The sequence below is a fragment of the Adiantum capillus-veneris genome, chromosome 2 (assembly GCF_014529385.1).
Source record: "Adiantum capillus-veneris isolate H3 chromosome 2, ASM1452938v2, whole genome shotgun sequence".
In the NCBI taxonomy this organism is placed as follows: domain Eukaryota; kingdom Viridiplantae; phylum Streptophyta; class Polypodiopsida; order Polypodiales; family Pteridaceae; genus Adiantum; species Adiantum capillus-veneris.
In genome coordinates this window covers 142,463,554-142,479,476 of record NC_140932.1, presented here as the reverse complement: position 1 = coordinate 142,479,476, position 15,923 = coordinate 142,463,554, and the positions used below count along the sequence as shown (strand labels likewise).

At 45.2% G+C, this 15,923-nt stretch overlaps 1 protein-coding gene across 1 annotated transcript in view; it reads left to right on the top strand.

The window, feature by feature from the left end:
* The window catches only part of LOC147463769 (uncharacterized), a 41,712-nt gene extending 26,530 nt beyond the window's left edge, over positions 1-15,182 (top strand). Inside the window, exon 3 of the mRNA XM_086490745.1 lies at positions 14,916-15,182. Coding sequence (XP_086346871.1) covers positions 14,916-14,996 — 81 coding nt within the window. The 3' untranslated portion in view covers positions 14,997-15,182. The remainder of the gene's footprint in view (positions 1-14,915) is intronic.
* Positions 15,183-15,923: the final 741 nt, after the last annotated feature.

The window sequence follows — 15,923 nt, the reverse complement described above, 5'->3', positions numbered from 1 at the left end:
AAAATCCAGAGTGTTTACTATCGGAGCTTCAGGCTTTCCATGGGACGAGCGCATCACCCGCATCAGATACTTCTTCTTCCAAGGGATCAACACAATCAACGTTTTGCAAAACACCAGGCAAGCAACAAAATCCAGAGTGTTTCATCGCGGAGGACCCCCCTCCACGTGCAGTTGTGTTTTTGGGTGGACAACAGCCACATGGCTTGTGTTTTTTACAGAGGATGAAGTTACCTCTTGCCAGGACACCATCTGGTGGTGGTCCGTGAGGTCTCTCAGTGACTATTGCAGTACACGGTAACTTCGACATTCGCTTGATCATACACGGGCGTACGATCCTTGGGAGATTTATTTATTCCAGCCATCATTCGGCGGTTGCACACTTCAGAGGGGGTGGTGACTTGTGGTTTGCTATGGACACACCTATGCACTCATCAGAGGAGTTCACACGAGATATGGCCATGCTCATGGCATATGGGATTCGGACATTTCCACCACTATCTTGGGTGGACAGACACTTACCACTTGACCTTGACACGTCAGATCACTTGCTTACACAGGAGCATCTACATGGACTTAGGGAGAGGATCTTGGATCTCTTCTTGGAAAGGTTCATTGCTTGGATCTACAGACTGGAGTGGGACTTCAGTCCTTTGGACTCTCTCAGAGAGTTTACTCGCGAGATGCGGGAGATCGTGCATCATTACGTGACTACAGTCGTAGTCATCCGGAGTTTGGCTTGGATGGTAGTGCAGTTGCTCTTCTACACTCGTGATCATTTGGATTGCTACCTTCAGAGTTGCTTACACTCACCCTAAGTAGTAGGCCATTCGCAGCTCATTCACATTGAGAGCCACACCGAGGTGCGTTTTGGTAGCAGCGTTGGCGTGGATTTTATTTTTGTTGACGCCGGAGGATTGGAGGCAAGAGATACAGGCAAGACGACGTAGACATATTGGTTTGGCCTTTCCTCTTCTGAGAGGTTCTTCACAACGCAGACTGCTCAGTTTGGCTTCCCTTCTTCTACAAAATGATTACGGCACTGACATCTTGTTCTGAGCACACCTCTTCTTAGAGGTCCTTCACAGTGGAGACTGTTGAATCTGGCTTTCCCTTCGATTACCCTACCTACTGACAGGACACCATTCGGTGGTAGTCTGTGCGGTCTACCGGTGATTGCTGCAGCTTAGGACAACTCTAGAGTGCAGACTGTTTAGTCTGGCTTTCCTTGTTTTGGAGGACATTTACGACGCAGATTGCTACATCTGGCCTTTCTGGAATTTTACACAGTTTAGCCACCTGGCCACACTGGGTTACAGGTTGATGCATTGACAGGCTTCTGATCATTCTCATGATGGTACGTGGGCTTCTCCATTTTCTCCAGACGGTTTGACTACAGACATCACAAATCCTATTGGGCAGGACACTTGCAGGTCTATTGGCACTCCTTTCATGAAAAGGAGTTGTTTTCACACTCAATTCGGGACCTTCACGCAGTATCTTCACCTTGTATCGGCAGAGTACAGCAGTTTGCTACACTGCTCGTGACAACACTTTACCATGGAGACCTCTCGGAGGTTGAGACACCCCAGACTGTTGCTACACTCATGGAGCATCCTTCTGTGGACATTGTAGTAGATACCATCATCATTTGCCTCACATCTTCGGCTTCATGCAGGTGCTGAGAGGGGGTGTTAGATTTACACCACTCTACTGCTTCACATAGGTCTAGGGCACTTCCTTGTACGGCTAGTGTCTCCGGGGTGGCCACCCATAGCATAGGTTGTACCTTGTTCGGCTGCCCGAGTTTCGGGCTGGCCGTCCACTTTTGGTGGACGCCTACCTTGAGCACTCATATATATGGGGCTAGGGGGGTACACATTTCATTATCATCTAATCATTGCGTATTGGGTCTTCTGCTCTGGTAGTCATGGGGGACTGATCGCCCCCTCTTCCACACAGCAACATTTTTGTGTCCCTCTCTCTCTCTCTCTCTCTCTCTCTCTCTCTCTCTCTCTCTCTCTCTCTCTCTCTCTCTCTCTCTCTCTCTCGTCTTTCCTATGACGTTAAAAAAATCTTCTTCTCGGGTGTGTGTGTGCGCGCGCGCTAATAGAAAGAGGAAAATGTTATAACCTTTCTATCACCCAAGTGTGGTAGATTGGTTATGCCATTTGTAACAAATTTGGACACTCCAAGTCAAGATTCTACTGCGACACAACAGAGAGTCACTTCAAAATAGTTCACAATTCACAATTGATTCGACACGGCCCGGCGGAGTTCCGTGCCTAGAGATGTTGGCCCCAAAGACTGGCCCCACTTTCGGTATTTCTTTTTGTATTAATCTGTGTTCAAAGTACAAGAGAGTGGGAGGGTTCTCACTCTCAAACTCTGCGTCTAGATGCTCTGAGGAGTGAGGGCCCTGCCCACCTATTTATTTGTTACAAGGGATGCCCAAAAGCAGAGCCCCAAAAGTTGCCGACTTTTAAAAGCTTGTAAATAAACCATCTATTTCCAAAAGCTTTTGAATTAAGCTTGCATAGGCTTTTTCAGCAGCGCAAAAGCAATTTTTGTACAGCTGCCCGCAAATCACGGAATTCCGTACACTCTGCCACGTCAGCATGTCGGCGTGAAAATCGGGACTGCCGTACATTGCCACGTCAACGTTAGCAATGGGTTTTCCGAGAATCTGCCACGTCAGCCTTTGCAACATTTTTCTGGGCCTGTCCAGCCAGTGTGAATGGGCATGCCACGTCACTGGTTTGTGACATCTTGAAAGCATTATAATTGCCCCCGATTATGCTTGCAAAACAGACAGAAGCCATAAACTGTCTTAGCAAACACTGACTGTTAGTACCGGCATACTAGGAAAAACAGATCTAGCACATGTACCAATCGACAGTCACATCACATGACATCACTTGACATCACAGGACATCACATTAAAAAATTCATTCGAATCTCAGACCATGATTAATGGGCAACGTATTTAGCAATCGCATCTAGATCCAGTCGGGACCTCATAGATGTAATGGCCACGTCCCTGCCGCCTGCCGCTAGAACTGCCTCTACTTGTGGTCCCATCCTATCGGGTGTAATCTCAAGCCGCGCCGCCAATTCAGGTGAAATGAAGTTGGCCTTGGCTCCTCCATCAAAGAAAATCAAGGCTTCTTGATCTTTCACTTTGCCCCAAGCTCGGCAAAGTTCTGTACCTTCATCAATCGTGCTTGGGTCAGTACCTATGCAATCTGGAACCAGTCCTGCTTTCATCTTGCCTTTTCGTCCACGTTCCTCAGCTGCTTTCGAACTCTTTGGCCTTTCTTCATCTTGTTCTTTCTGTGCCTTTTTAGGGCACTTCGCGGAGATGTGCCCATGTTCCCTGCATCCAAAACCATAGTTACACGGGACGGCGGGTCGGGGTCAGGAACAGGGACGGGTCGGCAAAAGTCAGGAAACAGGGATGGGGTCGGAACGGCAAAAAAAAAGAAGAGTTTTTTTGGCATTTTTTGACCTACACCCTTGCCGTACACATAGAGCATCACTTTGACCACAAATTTACACTAAATAGACCAAAGAACATGAGTCATATAGACGCAAATGTGCTAATAAAACATCGAGGAGTGAGGACCCAAAGGGTGGCTTTTATAGCCATTGGGGTGCTTCAAAGTTCAAACATATGGCTGCTGGAGAGGAACTAGCCACTAGAACAGTCAATTTTTCAAATTTAAAAAAAAGTTCCCTGCCGTCCCTGGGACGTTTTGACTGCGTTTCCACTTGGCAGGTCATTTGCCGTCCGTCCCCGTCCCGGAACCGGCCGTCCCCCGTCCCTAAGCCCTGTCCCCTCCGTCCCCTGTAACTATGTCCAAAACACTTCCCCTCTTTGATGTAGTTGGCTCTCTCCCGAAGCCCCGTCCCCTCCGTCCCCTTTAACTATGTCCAAAACACTTCCCCTCTTTGATGTAGTCGTGCATCCTTATCTTTCTTTTCTTGGGGGCTCTTCTTCTTTCTATTTTCATTATTAGAAGTCTGTTCGGTTCTCTGCGTCATGATCTCATCTGTGGGGTAAGTCAGACTGCTTGGATGTATGGCAAAGCCCCGTTTCGCATGACTCATCAATCCTTGAATAGAATCTGACTTTTGTTCTAAGCAGTGATCTCGGATCCCCGTAGGAAGTCCGCAACAAAACCTCTCAATTTGTTCTTTAAACAAGATCTTCTTAAAATGAAGAGGCGGGTAGAAAAGAGCTCTAAAGTCTCTCGCAATATGCGTCCAAAGAAGCTGTCTTGGTCATTCGAAGATGATTCCAAGCAGTTCGTATATCTCGTTCGTACTCTCGAGTCAACCAAGAAGAAATTAAAAGCCTTTTAAATTTCAGCCATTTTACTGGCGTTTTCTTGCTCAATAGAAGAGTGGACCACCATTTTCGAGCATTTCTCTTGAAGTAAGAGGTAGCCCTCCGAATCTTGGAGTGCTTTGAGTAATGCCCTCCAGAGAAAGGTATATCAAACTGCTGTATGAAGGCCAAAGCCCTCGAAGCATCTCGGAATCTAGAAAAAGTGTCAAACTTAATTGACTGTCCACCTTCTTTAAACTCTCGAACTTTCTTGCTTTTATCCTTGAGAAAGTCATACTGGTTGGCTTTATAAAAATGCTTCTTCTTTGCGTAAAATCTGTGATCGTCGGAGTTCGAACTATCTGAAGACGAGTCCTATAGAATTGTCAGAAACGTAGCGAAACTTGCCCTTTCCGAAGCTTTGCTTTTTGCTTCGCTTTTTCCCTTTTGTGTCTTCTTCGCTCGAGTCGTCAGAAGAGCTAGCTAGAAGAACTGTCTGAACCCGGGAAGTCAGCTCCTTTCTTCTGCTTTTTGTTATGCTTCTTGGCTTTGTTGTTCGCATCAAAAAGCTGAGTAATCCGTGTATCAACCACCTCTTCCAATTCTTGCTCTGTAAACATCCTCAAAGTAGGAGTTTCTTGAGTGCCGGTTTGAGGGGTGGCTCTGTGGCCTTCTACCACTGGGTGTGCACTTCGTCGAAGGATGTCTGAGTCAAAAATTTAGCAAATTTCGGATCCTTCGCAAGGTTGATCATCATCTTTGTCGCATCGTCAACCAATTGTCGACGTTCGATCTCTTCAATCTCCGCCTGAGGACCGAGGCGGGCCGTACTCTTCGTGAGAATCTTCTTCGTGATCTCTTTCCGCATCCCTAGATGCAGAGGAAGTCGACCGTTCGTTGTTGGAATCGATAAGTGCCGCGAGAAAAGGATCGGATTTCCCGGCAGAAGAGAAATCGGCCGCACTCCGATACCACTGTAGCAAACTTGGACACTCCAAGTCATGATTCTACCGCGACAAAGCAGAGATTGACTTCAAAACAATTCACAATTCACAATCAATTCGACACAGCCCGACGGAGTTCCATGCCTAGAGATGTTGGCCCCAAAGACTGTCGCCCCTTTCGGTATTGCTTTTTGTATTAATCTGTGTTCAAAGTACAAGAGAGTGGGAGGGTTCTCACGCTCAGACTCTGCGTCCAAATGCTCTGAGGGGTGAGGGCCAAAAGCAGAGCCCCAAAAGCTGCCAACTTTTAAAAGCTTATAAAAAAAAGCATCTATTCCCAAAAGCTTGTCAATTAAGCTTGCGTAGGCTTTGCAGCGTTTTTCCGGGCCTGTCCAGCCAGTGTGAATGGGCATGCCACGTCACTGGTTTGTGACACCATTTCCCTCTTGAATAACAGGTCTTTAGATCTTTAAGGTCACTTGGGATAGTTTTCTATGACGTTAAAACAATCTTCTTCTTCTTCTTCTTCTTCTCTCTCTCTCTCTCTCTCTCTCTCTCCCCCTCCCGCACACGCGCACTTGCACAAAAAGGTCCGATCATGGCCAACTTTCCTAGCTTCTGTCCTCCATGTTAAACAAGCATCATGGATCCTCAACATGAAACCGGTCCGTGGGTGGGGGGGGGGTAGGCTTTGGCTTTCACCCGAAATTCTTTACTTTAGACACACACACACAGAGCACTCTGCAAAGAGAACCTGGGACGGGAATTAACACTTGAATACACACATGACTCGGAAGCTAGAATGCCCCGAGCAGACGCCGACAACCTGTAGGCCCCAAAATTGGCGCCCCTTTCGGTATTTCTTTATTCTTTGAGAATAGCAGTTCCCGAAATTTTAGGAAATGATTCCGTTGGGCTTCCATTGGTCATCTGACTATCTATCCTCATTGGGACCGTATCCAAAAGTGCAATGTGGCCCAACTGTCGGATACTTTCTGTTGGTAGTCCCACCTTGACTTTATGCCTTTATTGAGCTCACTTCCTAGTATCCACCAACTTGCTAAGTGCGACAGGGGGACCTAAATGATCTTGTTTTGAGCCTAGACATCCTCTTACTATACGAATTCCAGTGCCGACCACTTCCCGTCTGCGGGTGAAACTACCGTTCACATTGGCCATACATTGTCCGACCGTTTGTTACTTCAAAAAGAGGGTCTCAAAAATAAAACAAAAATCATTGGAAAGAAACCAACAACTAAGGTTAGCAGTTGCCACGTCCTCGTGACATAGTTAACAGCTCCACGTCCTCGTGACATACCCCCCTCTTGAAATCGCAAACGTCCTCGATTGCATACCATAAATACACGCCACTGATGATCTTGTGTTACTACTCTTTTATCATCGCATGTATCCGCAAGAAAGGTCGTACACATAGATACAAATGACTTAATGAGACCTTCATACTTTTTCATTTCCATCTATTACACTGAATTCATATGTACATTTGATGTGCTAGCTCTATCATTACCCCTTCTTTGTGCACGTTGGGTTGGGGCATAAGTAGGTTGTAACCCAAAGGCTTCAAGGTAAAGCTACAATACATTTGGTGACTCTGACAATTCATGCTCTTCCATCCACTTTGCATTCATAGGCGGATAGTTCTTGAACTTCACCAAATAGCGTCTTGCAACTTGTCCTTTAACTTTTCTGTCCGTATGTGCCGAAACTTGCTCAGGTACCAGGATTTCATCGAGTTCCTCAACTTCTAGCTGATCCTCATCTGGCATATCTTCTGGCACATCACCCACGAAGGGTCTTAGAAGACTCACGTGAAACGCATTATGAATCTTCCACGCATCAAGCAATTTCACCCTGTAAGCCATATCGTTGATCTTGTCAAGCACTTGAAAAGGCCCATAGTAACGCATACTGAGCTTAGGAAACAACCGTTCCTTGCCCTTCGTCTTCTTTAACCTTGCCTTTTCGAACCTTAACAGAACCCAATCACCAGGTGATAACAGCAATTTATGACGGTGATGATCAGCAACCTTTTTCTGTTTTGCGTGAGTCTTCTCCAAGGCAACTTTAATTTTCTCATACATTTCATCCATGTTCTCAACATATCGATCTGCCTCAAAGATCTTGTCCTTTGTTTGCAAAATGGGAGGAACTTTTTTGCCGCCTTCAACAATCTCAAATGGTGCCTTGCGTGTGAACAAATGCACCGTATTGTTGTACGCATACTCAAGCATAGGCAAATACTGTTCCCACTTGCCCTTTTTATCTGACACATAGCATTTCAGCAGATCTTAGACAATAGAATTAGCCTCTTCTGACTGTCCATCAGTTTGTGGATGAAACGAAGACGAGAACTTGAGCGTAGTGCCCATGTTTTCAAACAATCCTCTCCAGAACAAACTGGTCATGCGAGGATCACAATCACTGACAATCAATTGTGGCATACCATGGTACTTAAACACATTGTACATGAACAAGCGTGCCATCTGATCAGATTTTATCTTCTTCCTGATAGGGATAAAATGGGCCTGCTTGTTGAACCTGCAAGTAATGGTCCATATACCATCATTCCCTGTGGACGTTCTTGGAAGATCAAAGATAAAGTCCATAGCAATGCTTTCCTATGGCTTATCCGGAATCTGCAGTGGTTGTAACAGCCCTGGTGCCTTTTGTCTGTCAAATTTGACCTTTTGGCAAATCACGCATGCTCGCACAAAGGCATCCGCATCTCTCCTCAAGGTAGGCCAATAGAAGAATGTCTCTACCGCTTTAACTGTCGCATCAATACCACGATGCCCTGCATACGATGGGATATGACTCTCTTCGATGACCTTATGTCGCAGTGGCCTTGTGACACAAAGTCTGCCATGCATCATCATAAAACCATCTCTGAGGAGGTAGTGCTCATGATGTTGCCCCTCTTGCAACTGTTCAAAGATCCTTGCAAAATCTTCATCACTAGCATACTGTTCATGTCATCTAACTCATGATGATAAGGAATTGACACAGCTGAAATTTGTGGCTTCTTTGATAACGCATCAGCCACAACATTCTTCTTGCCTTCCACATGCATAATCTGGAAGTGGAACATGGAAAGAATGTTTGCCCATTGCATATGCTTTTCGGATAACTTTGACTTGTGTCAAGAAGTATCACAAGGTCTGATGATCTGTTTGGACAACAAAATCAGCACCTAAGAGGTACTGCTTCCGGCTAGAAAGCGCATGAATCACGGCCAAGAGCTCTTTCTCATAGACTTGGATAGTCCTCTCTGGCCCTTGCAAAATTCGACTTTCATAAGCTACTACCCGTCCATCTTGCATTAGCACTTCGCCAATGCTATTGCCACACGCATCACACTGGACCACAAATAACTTCCTGAGATCTGGCAAAACAATTACTGGATCTGAAGTCAACTTTTCCTATAAGAGACTAAAAGCTGAAATCTCTTTTTGGGTCCATCTGAAAGTGACCTCTTTTTTTTGCAAAGCGTGAAGAGGCGATGCTATCTCTACAAAATTTCTTATAAACCTTCTATAGTAGGAACATAATCCCAAGAAGCTTCTGACATCGTGCACAGTCCTCAAGTCTGGCCATGTCTTAATAGCTTGGACCTTTGCGGGATCCATTCTGACACCATCCTTTGAGAGACTGTGGCCAAGAAAGTGGATCTCTTCCAGGAAGAATTCACTTTTCTTAGGATTGACAAATAACCTGTGACTGCGCAGCTCTTCGAACACAATGGTCAAGTGACGCCTATGCTCCTCTTCATTCTTCGAATAGACTATCATGTCATTCTTCGAATGGACTGATCACTATATGAGACATTACGTGCAAAAATCAAGTGCACAGAAAGATGATTCTTTATTACAGAAGTGATAGCAGAAGCAGATACAATAGGGACCGACTCTCCTTTTAGCTTTACATCCAAGATGTGAGTTTTGCCCCTATGCTGTACAATGATCTTTTTGTTGTAGGCATCCAAGACTCCATGCAGTCGGAACATCCACGGGATCCCCAACAAGGTGTCACATCCTTCGAGCGGCATGATGTAGAACTCTTGTGTGTCCACATACGATTGAATATGCAAACACAGCTCTCAGTGGCTAGGACATGCCAACCCTGCCTTTGCTGTGTACCCCATGTCTCATAGCTAACTCTAGTGAGATAAAGTAGGCTTTGGCACCTGGATCAAAGAAGATGAGTGCCGTCTGATCCCTAACTTTACCCTGTGCCCTGTATAACTCACTGGCATCTGTACTCGGCCTATCACCCACCATGTCTAGCACCAAACCTGCCGTGGGTTTAGGCTTCTTGCCTTTCTGGTCTTCTTTATCATTTGAGTCAGCTGGTCTTTTCCTATGTGGACAACTAGTAGCAAAGTGACCATGCTGCTCGCAAATAAAGCATGTATTTTCAGCCATTAGGACCTTCTTTTCCTCGAGCGACTTGCGCACAAAAGGCTTCCTTTTCTGTTCTTTGCCTGCACGCCAGAAGTCCCGGCTGAATCCTTGTCTTTGATGCATCAGGAGCCCTGTGATGCATCAGGAGCCGTTTTCACAAAGGGCTTCTTCGTTGAATTTTTCTTTTGCTGCCCTCCTTTCTCGTTGCTCGGAAACCCACTGTCCTCTCCTTTTAGCAAGGCAAGACCAGTGTTAGCAACTTCCATTAGCTGAGTGAGGGTAGCCACTCTATTCTTGGTACAGTAATCGCAAAGCCCTCTAGGCAGCCCACAATAGTACTTCTCTATCTGCTCTGTCAATGGCACAAATCTATAGGAGGTCAGTGAGAGTAACGCTTTACAAAACCTCCGATTGTACTCCAGCAAGCTCTTGCATGTAGCCGAAGTAAGCTAGCGCCTATCTGTCATGACATCGGCTTCAAATTCATTCAACAGCCAAGCAGATGCAAACATTTACTTGAAGTAAACCCAAGTGGCAGGTGCCTGCCCTTGCATTAACAATGTCGTCCACCGTGTAAGCGCATTGTCCTTTAAGAAAGCGGCAGCTTTCCTTACTTTAGAGGCCTCTGTGAAATTCCCTCCTGCATAAGCTGTATCAAACTGCTGGAGGAAAGTGAGAGCCTTTGCTTAATCCTCAAATCCACTGAAAGTACTGAACTTCACAGTTGCACCACCTTCTTTCTAAGCTTTCGGCTTCTCCAGTGCCCCCAAATTGTCATAAGGAATGGTCTGCAACATGGGCACTGTAGTAGGCATGATCGACACATCTTGGCCATTCACATTTTGCGTCAGAGGTGCGATATTTGGCTGCTGTCCAGAAAAACCAGCCATGCCAAAATGACCCTGTGGCACCCCAAACTGGCCGTGGTTGCACTGAAAACCGTGCTGCATGCCGATACTACCATACATGGGGTTTCGCATCATGCCTTGCATACCCCCAAACACTGTTCTTGGCATGTACGGCTGACTTCAAGGCGCATAACCAGCTATACTTTGGAACATTGATCCACCCCCGAAATACCTAGGATGTACTGTGGGTGGCGGAAAAATTGGGTGCATTGCTTGGTAACCAGTTCCTTGTCCATTCAAGACAGCATGCGGGCTCTGAAAGGTGGCGGGCTGAACTGGCATAACCTGTGGAATAGGCGTTCTAGCCACCTGTTCAAGCACGGGAGGAATTTGTTTTGGAGCCCCTGACTCCACAACATGCGAGTGTTCCCTATTCTGCTGAGTCGCATTAAGTACTTGGGTTTGAGCCTCAACAAGCTCCGTACGCGGTGTAGATTGCCTATTTTTCTGTTGCACTGGTGGCGCTTGCAAAAACTCCATAAACCTTGGATTCTTCAGCAATTGCGAAAACACATTCACCGCGGCAACTAATTGAGTCCTGAACACATCATCCTCAAGTTGCCCAGTCATAAAGCCCTTTACTACCGGAGGGACATTCACATTAACAGGAGGTACAGTCTGACATGGCCATGAGCTCTTGCCAATCTCGAAGACCGTACGAATTTCCTGTCTGTCCTTCGAAGAGGAACCCTCTTCCATAATGCCCTTCCCTTTGTCGGCCATAGTGTAATCCTGTGTTCCTGTACTCTGTGTCTTTACCCAAAACAATCGAGGCTCACTCTTTGAGGAAAAAGTGATTGATGTCCCGGCAACGGAACCTTGAAATCGGCCCGTGGGTGGGGCGGTAGGCTTTGGCTTTCACCCGAAATTCTTTACTTTAGACACACACACAAAGCACTTTGCAAAGAGAACGTGCGACGAGATAACACTTTAATACACACACGGCTTGGAAGCTAGAATGCCTCGAGCAGACGCCGACAACCTGTAGGCCCCAAAATTGGCGTTCCTTTCGGTTTTCTTTATTCTTTGAGAGGGTAAATTACCAAGTAGAGTCTTGGGAATCCTTTACCTGTATCCCGCTAGATACTACCTGATTTGGCCAAATTTCGGCAGCATAATAGCCATAAAACTTGCGCAAAACCAATTCCCCTGCTGGAACTCACTTCCACTGGCGTATATCCTCTGATTCCTGCCCAAAAACAGTAAATTCAGCACGCTGTATTTACTGTTTTTTTCCCTGTTTTCAGCCCCAAACAGTCCCCTAGTTGTTCTCTGCCAAAGGGGCACGATTCCCAAGGGTTTTGGCGTCCATATGGCTGAAAAATAGTCAATTTTCTGCGCATACACAGCGCTGAATTGCACCTGTACGGTGAGGTTATGACCCTCACCGGTGCCTGCTTTGGAGCAGCAGCTAGCTACCCCTGTTCCTGCTCAAGGAGGCTCTTGCCTCAACATGAAAGCATGAAACCACACAGTTGTACATCAGTCAAATGAGGACCCCTCGTGTGGGGCATCACATAACTGCACGTAGGGGAGTGAGAGAGCAGTGTGTAGTGTGCAGGGCATCACTCCTAGCACCACACTGTAGATGAGAGGGAAAGAAAGCACTCCATAGCTCTTAACCTGTGACAGGAAACTCAAAAATGAGCCTCCCATCTATAAATTCAGCGCCACTTCTTGATGCATGAGGCAAGTGCACAGAAATGTGCCACTTGGCGCATTTACAAGCATTTTCCCGTTTCAGGTTTGCCGCCTAAAAATCTCCCAACTAGTTGCTCAGTTGACTTCGCGGCAGAGTTGTAAAATGTTCCCCTAGTCATACCGGAGGTAATGACGCGAACACATTTCACGGCCCAAAATAGCAGTTCCCTAAATTTTAGGAAATGATTCCGTTGGGCTTCCACTGGTCATCTGACCATCTATCCTCATTGGGACCGTATCCAAAAGTGCAATGTGGCCCAACTGTCGGATACCTTGTGTTGGTAGTCCCACCTTGACTTTATGCCTTTATTGAGTTCACTTCCTAGTATCCACGAGGGGACCGTATCCAAAACTTGCTAAGTGCGACGGGGGGACCTAAATGATCTTGCTATGAGCCTAGACATCCTCTTACTATACAAATTCCAGTGCCGACCACTTCCCGTCTGCGGGTGAAACTACCATTCACATTGGCCATACAATGTCTGACCGTTTGCTACTTCAAAAAGAGGGTCTCAAAAATAAAACAAAAATCATTGGAAAGAAACCAACAACTAAGGTTAGGAGTTGCCACGTCCTCATGACATAGTTAACAGCTGCCACTTCCTTGTGACACAACAACATGAAGTAGAGTATATTGTGGCTGATGTGCAAATCCCAGAGGAAGGACTGAAATTTGTACTGATTGCATGAGATAAGCGAGCATCCAACCAACACTCCAATCGTTTAGGCAGTCAATACAAACTCTGCTACCGCAATAGGATGTGCTGACCAATGCTAGTAGAAAACTGTTAAGTACAAAACCCTAAATATTTGTGACGTGTATGCTCGTTTATGTGTGTGACTTTGTATGTCACAAATCAGCCCTAAAAGCGAGGCGCATAACACTGGGGTGCCCTTCCTTTTTTATAAGCCAAGGGATTGGACAAATGAAAAGCCAAAGGTCCGACTATTGAAAAGCCAAAGGTCAAGGCCACCCAAAAGGCTAGGCTTTAACCTATATAAAGACCTCTTGAGGGCATTTGTGGGGATCATCAGTTTTTGGGCGATCTCTCTCTTTGAGCATTCCTTGAAGATGACAAAGGCTTGAGTCTTAGTGAAGATCAAGAAGGCTTTGAGCACTTGTGACAACAACTTGTATTGCCATCTTTTGCAATATAAAAGAAATGCCCTTCGGAGGGCACTCGTCTTGAGGGCCAACGCTTTTAGGAAAGGAATTCCCCCTTCTTGTGTCCCATGTTTGGTTTCACCATTGGGGAAAAGATCTCTAGGTCACGTTGGGAGTCGGTTTCCACGGACTACTTCCTTTCATTTCTAGTGGTTCCATGTGCAACGAACAAGATGGACAGTCTATTTGATGGCTTTCTATAGCACCTTGTCCTTCTCTTGCAAAGCTTGGGTGCAAGGTCTCATCACAAACTGTTGACGTGTTAATCACTGAAGATGAAGGAGGTTAGAACTCCAGAATCCTAACCCAAACCAACTCACAGCAAACAGCCGAGGGGCTAAAAACCCTAACTAAAGACAAAGAGGGTTAGGATCTGACCAACTTACAGAGGTGGTTGAGGGGCGTGAAACGCAAAAGACAAGACCTCCAATTTTGCGTGAAGAATGATGATGTGGTAACTTGCCCTAAAAACACGGAAAACTTGCTGACATCACTATTGTACGGATTTCCATAAATCACGGACGTTGTCGCCAACTCTTTGGGCGCCTGATTTTGGACAAGTTGGTTTTGGATGTGATAGTTTTTCATGTGAGATGTTTTTGGGGACCAAGGGCCTTCAAATATGTGCAAGGGGCTCTCTCTCTAGCATCTCAAATTGTAGAGAAGCAGAGGAGTATCCTAGCCTTTGTACGCGTCTCTCTCTCTCTCTCTCTCTCTCTCTCTCTCTCTCTCTCTCGTCGGATAGATCTTCAAGGTCTCTTGGGATAGTTTCCTACGACGTTAAAACAATCTTCTTCTTCTTCTTCTTCTTCTTCTCTCTCTCTCTCTCTCTCTCTCTCTCTCTCTCTCTCTCTCTATATATATATATATATATATATATATATATATATATATATATATATTTCAAGTAGAAGTTTTTACTATAGTGATTCGCCTTCTGTGCTTAACGTACATAAAGGTTTCATTGTACGTGTGCGATGGATATATGCTTATTGTAGATTTTCAAAAACATACTACAATCATCACACTCTTATAGCATGAAAAATCCGAATCTAGGTGTTAAGAATGTTTATGCACTACGTTAGTACTAGATGACCAATACATACACGAACGGTATAGAATGTCCTGAATTTATACAAGCTTGGTACTACATGAATGCACAACACTTAGATGAACAGTTGCTACTTCCTAGAATTCCACACACATTTGCATCTAGGTGTTAGAATGTTTATGCACTACGTTAGTACTAGATGACCAATACATACATGAATGGTATAGAATGCCCTGAATTTATACAAGCTTGGTACTACATGAATGCACAACACTTATATGAACAGTTGCTACTTTCTAGAATTCCACACACATTTGCATCACACAACGCGTGCACACACACACACAATTTACCTCTGAATGAAATATGAAGGTGATGTACTTTCTTTACTTTTACAGGCTTTCTTATGGCTCAAGTCAATTGAGCTGGCAAACAAAGCAGCACGCGACCAAGATCGAGAAGATGGGTTCCTGGATTGATGTTTTTGTAAGAACCGTGTGGAGTACTTAGTTTGTAGAGTATCCGTGGTTTGTTTGTATTATGAGCTCTGAATATCTTGTACTGGAGACTTGAACCTTCCGCCTGTTTTGTCAGTTTTTCCATTTTGGGCATGGACTACTGTATTTTGATTAAAATTGGTCCAATACTCGTGTGTTTATGTATGAGCTTTGAGCTTTTCACAATGCAGTGCATGGTATCGAAGTCTCTTCTTGCGATAAATTTTACCAGTTTCTTTGGCTCATCTTTTCTCATGTTTAAGAATGTCTGCCTGTTTCTTTTGTGATGTAGCCTCATGTTATTTATTCGAACAGCTGATTTGGGTGTGGAGGGCTTGTTGAAGCATATTCAATTTACCATCTCTGCGCTATAAATCTCTTCCATCTTCCTTAATTTTTAAAGTTTCAGTTGTAAATCCATATTTCTTAGCCTTCCGCCAAGGGGGGTGCTCATCCTTTTTGGAATAGTCATCTTGGTGTTTCCACCATCAACGTGGTTGCTCTCCTCAAATATGCAGGATTATTTCCACTCATCTAAGAATATAATGAAGGGAAAGGAACTTGAATCGGGTGCTATCTGATGTTGTACCTTTGTTCCTCCCCCCCCCTAACACACACACACACACACACACATAAATAGAGCATGTAGTTGGCACAATCCTTCCCCAAAACACATAATCATAGAGAAGCCAAAGCGAGGATATAGCTTGAATTACAACCCTTCTTGCCCTTCCTCAAGTCTAGCTCTGCAAATGCCTGGCATTTTTTCCAGCAGGTCTTCCCCTTGAATAGCACAAAGACCCCATCCCATTGGACAAGTACTTTTTCATTATGAAGGCAACATTTAATTTGCCCTAAAAAGATTCTGCAAAATAAAATGAAAGGATATATTTACTTATTGACTGTGTG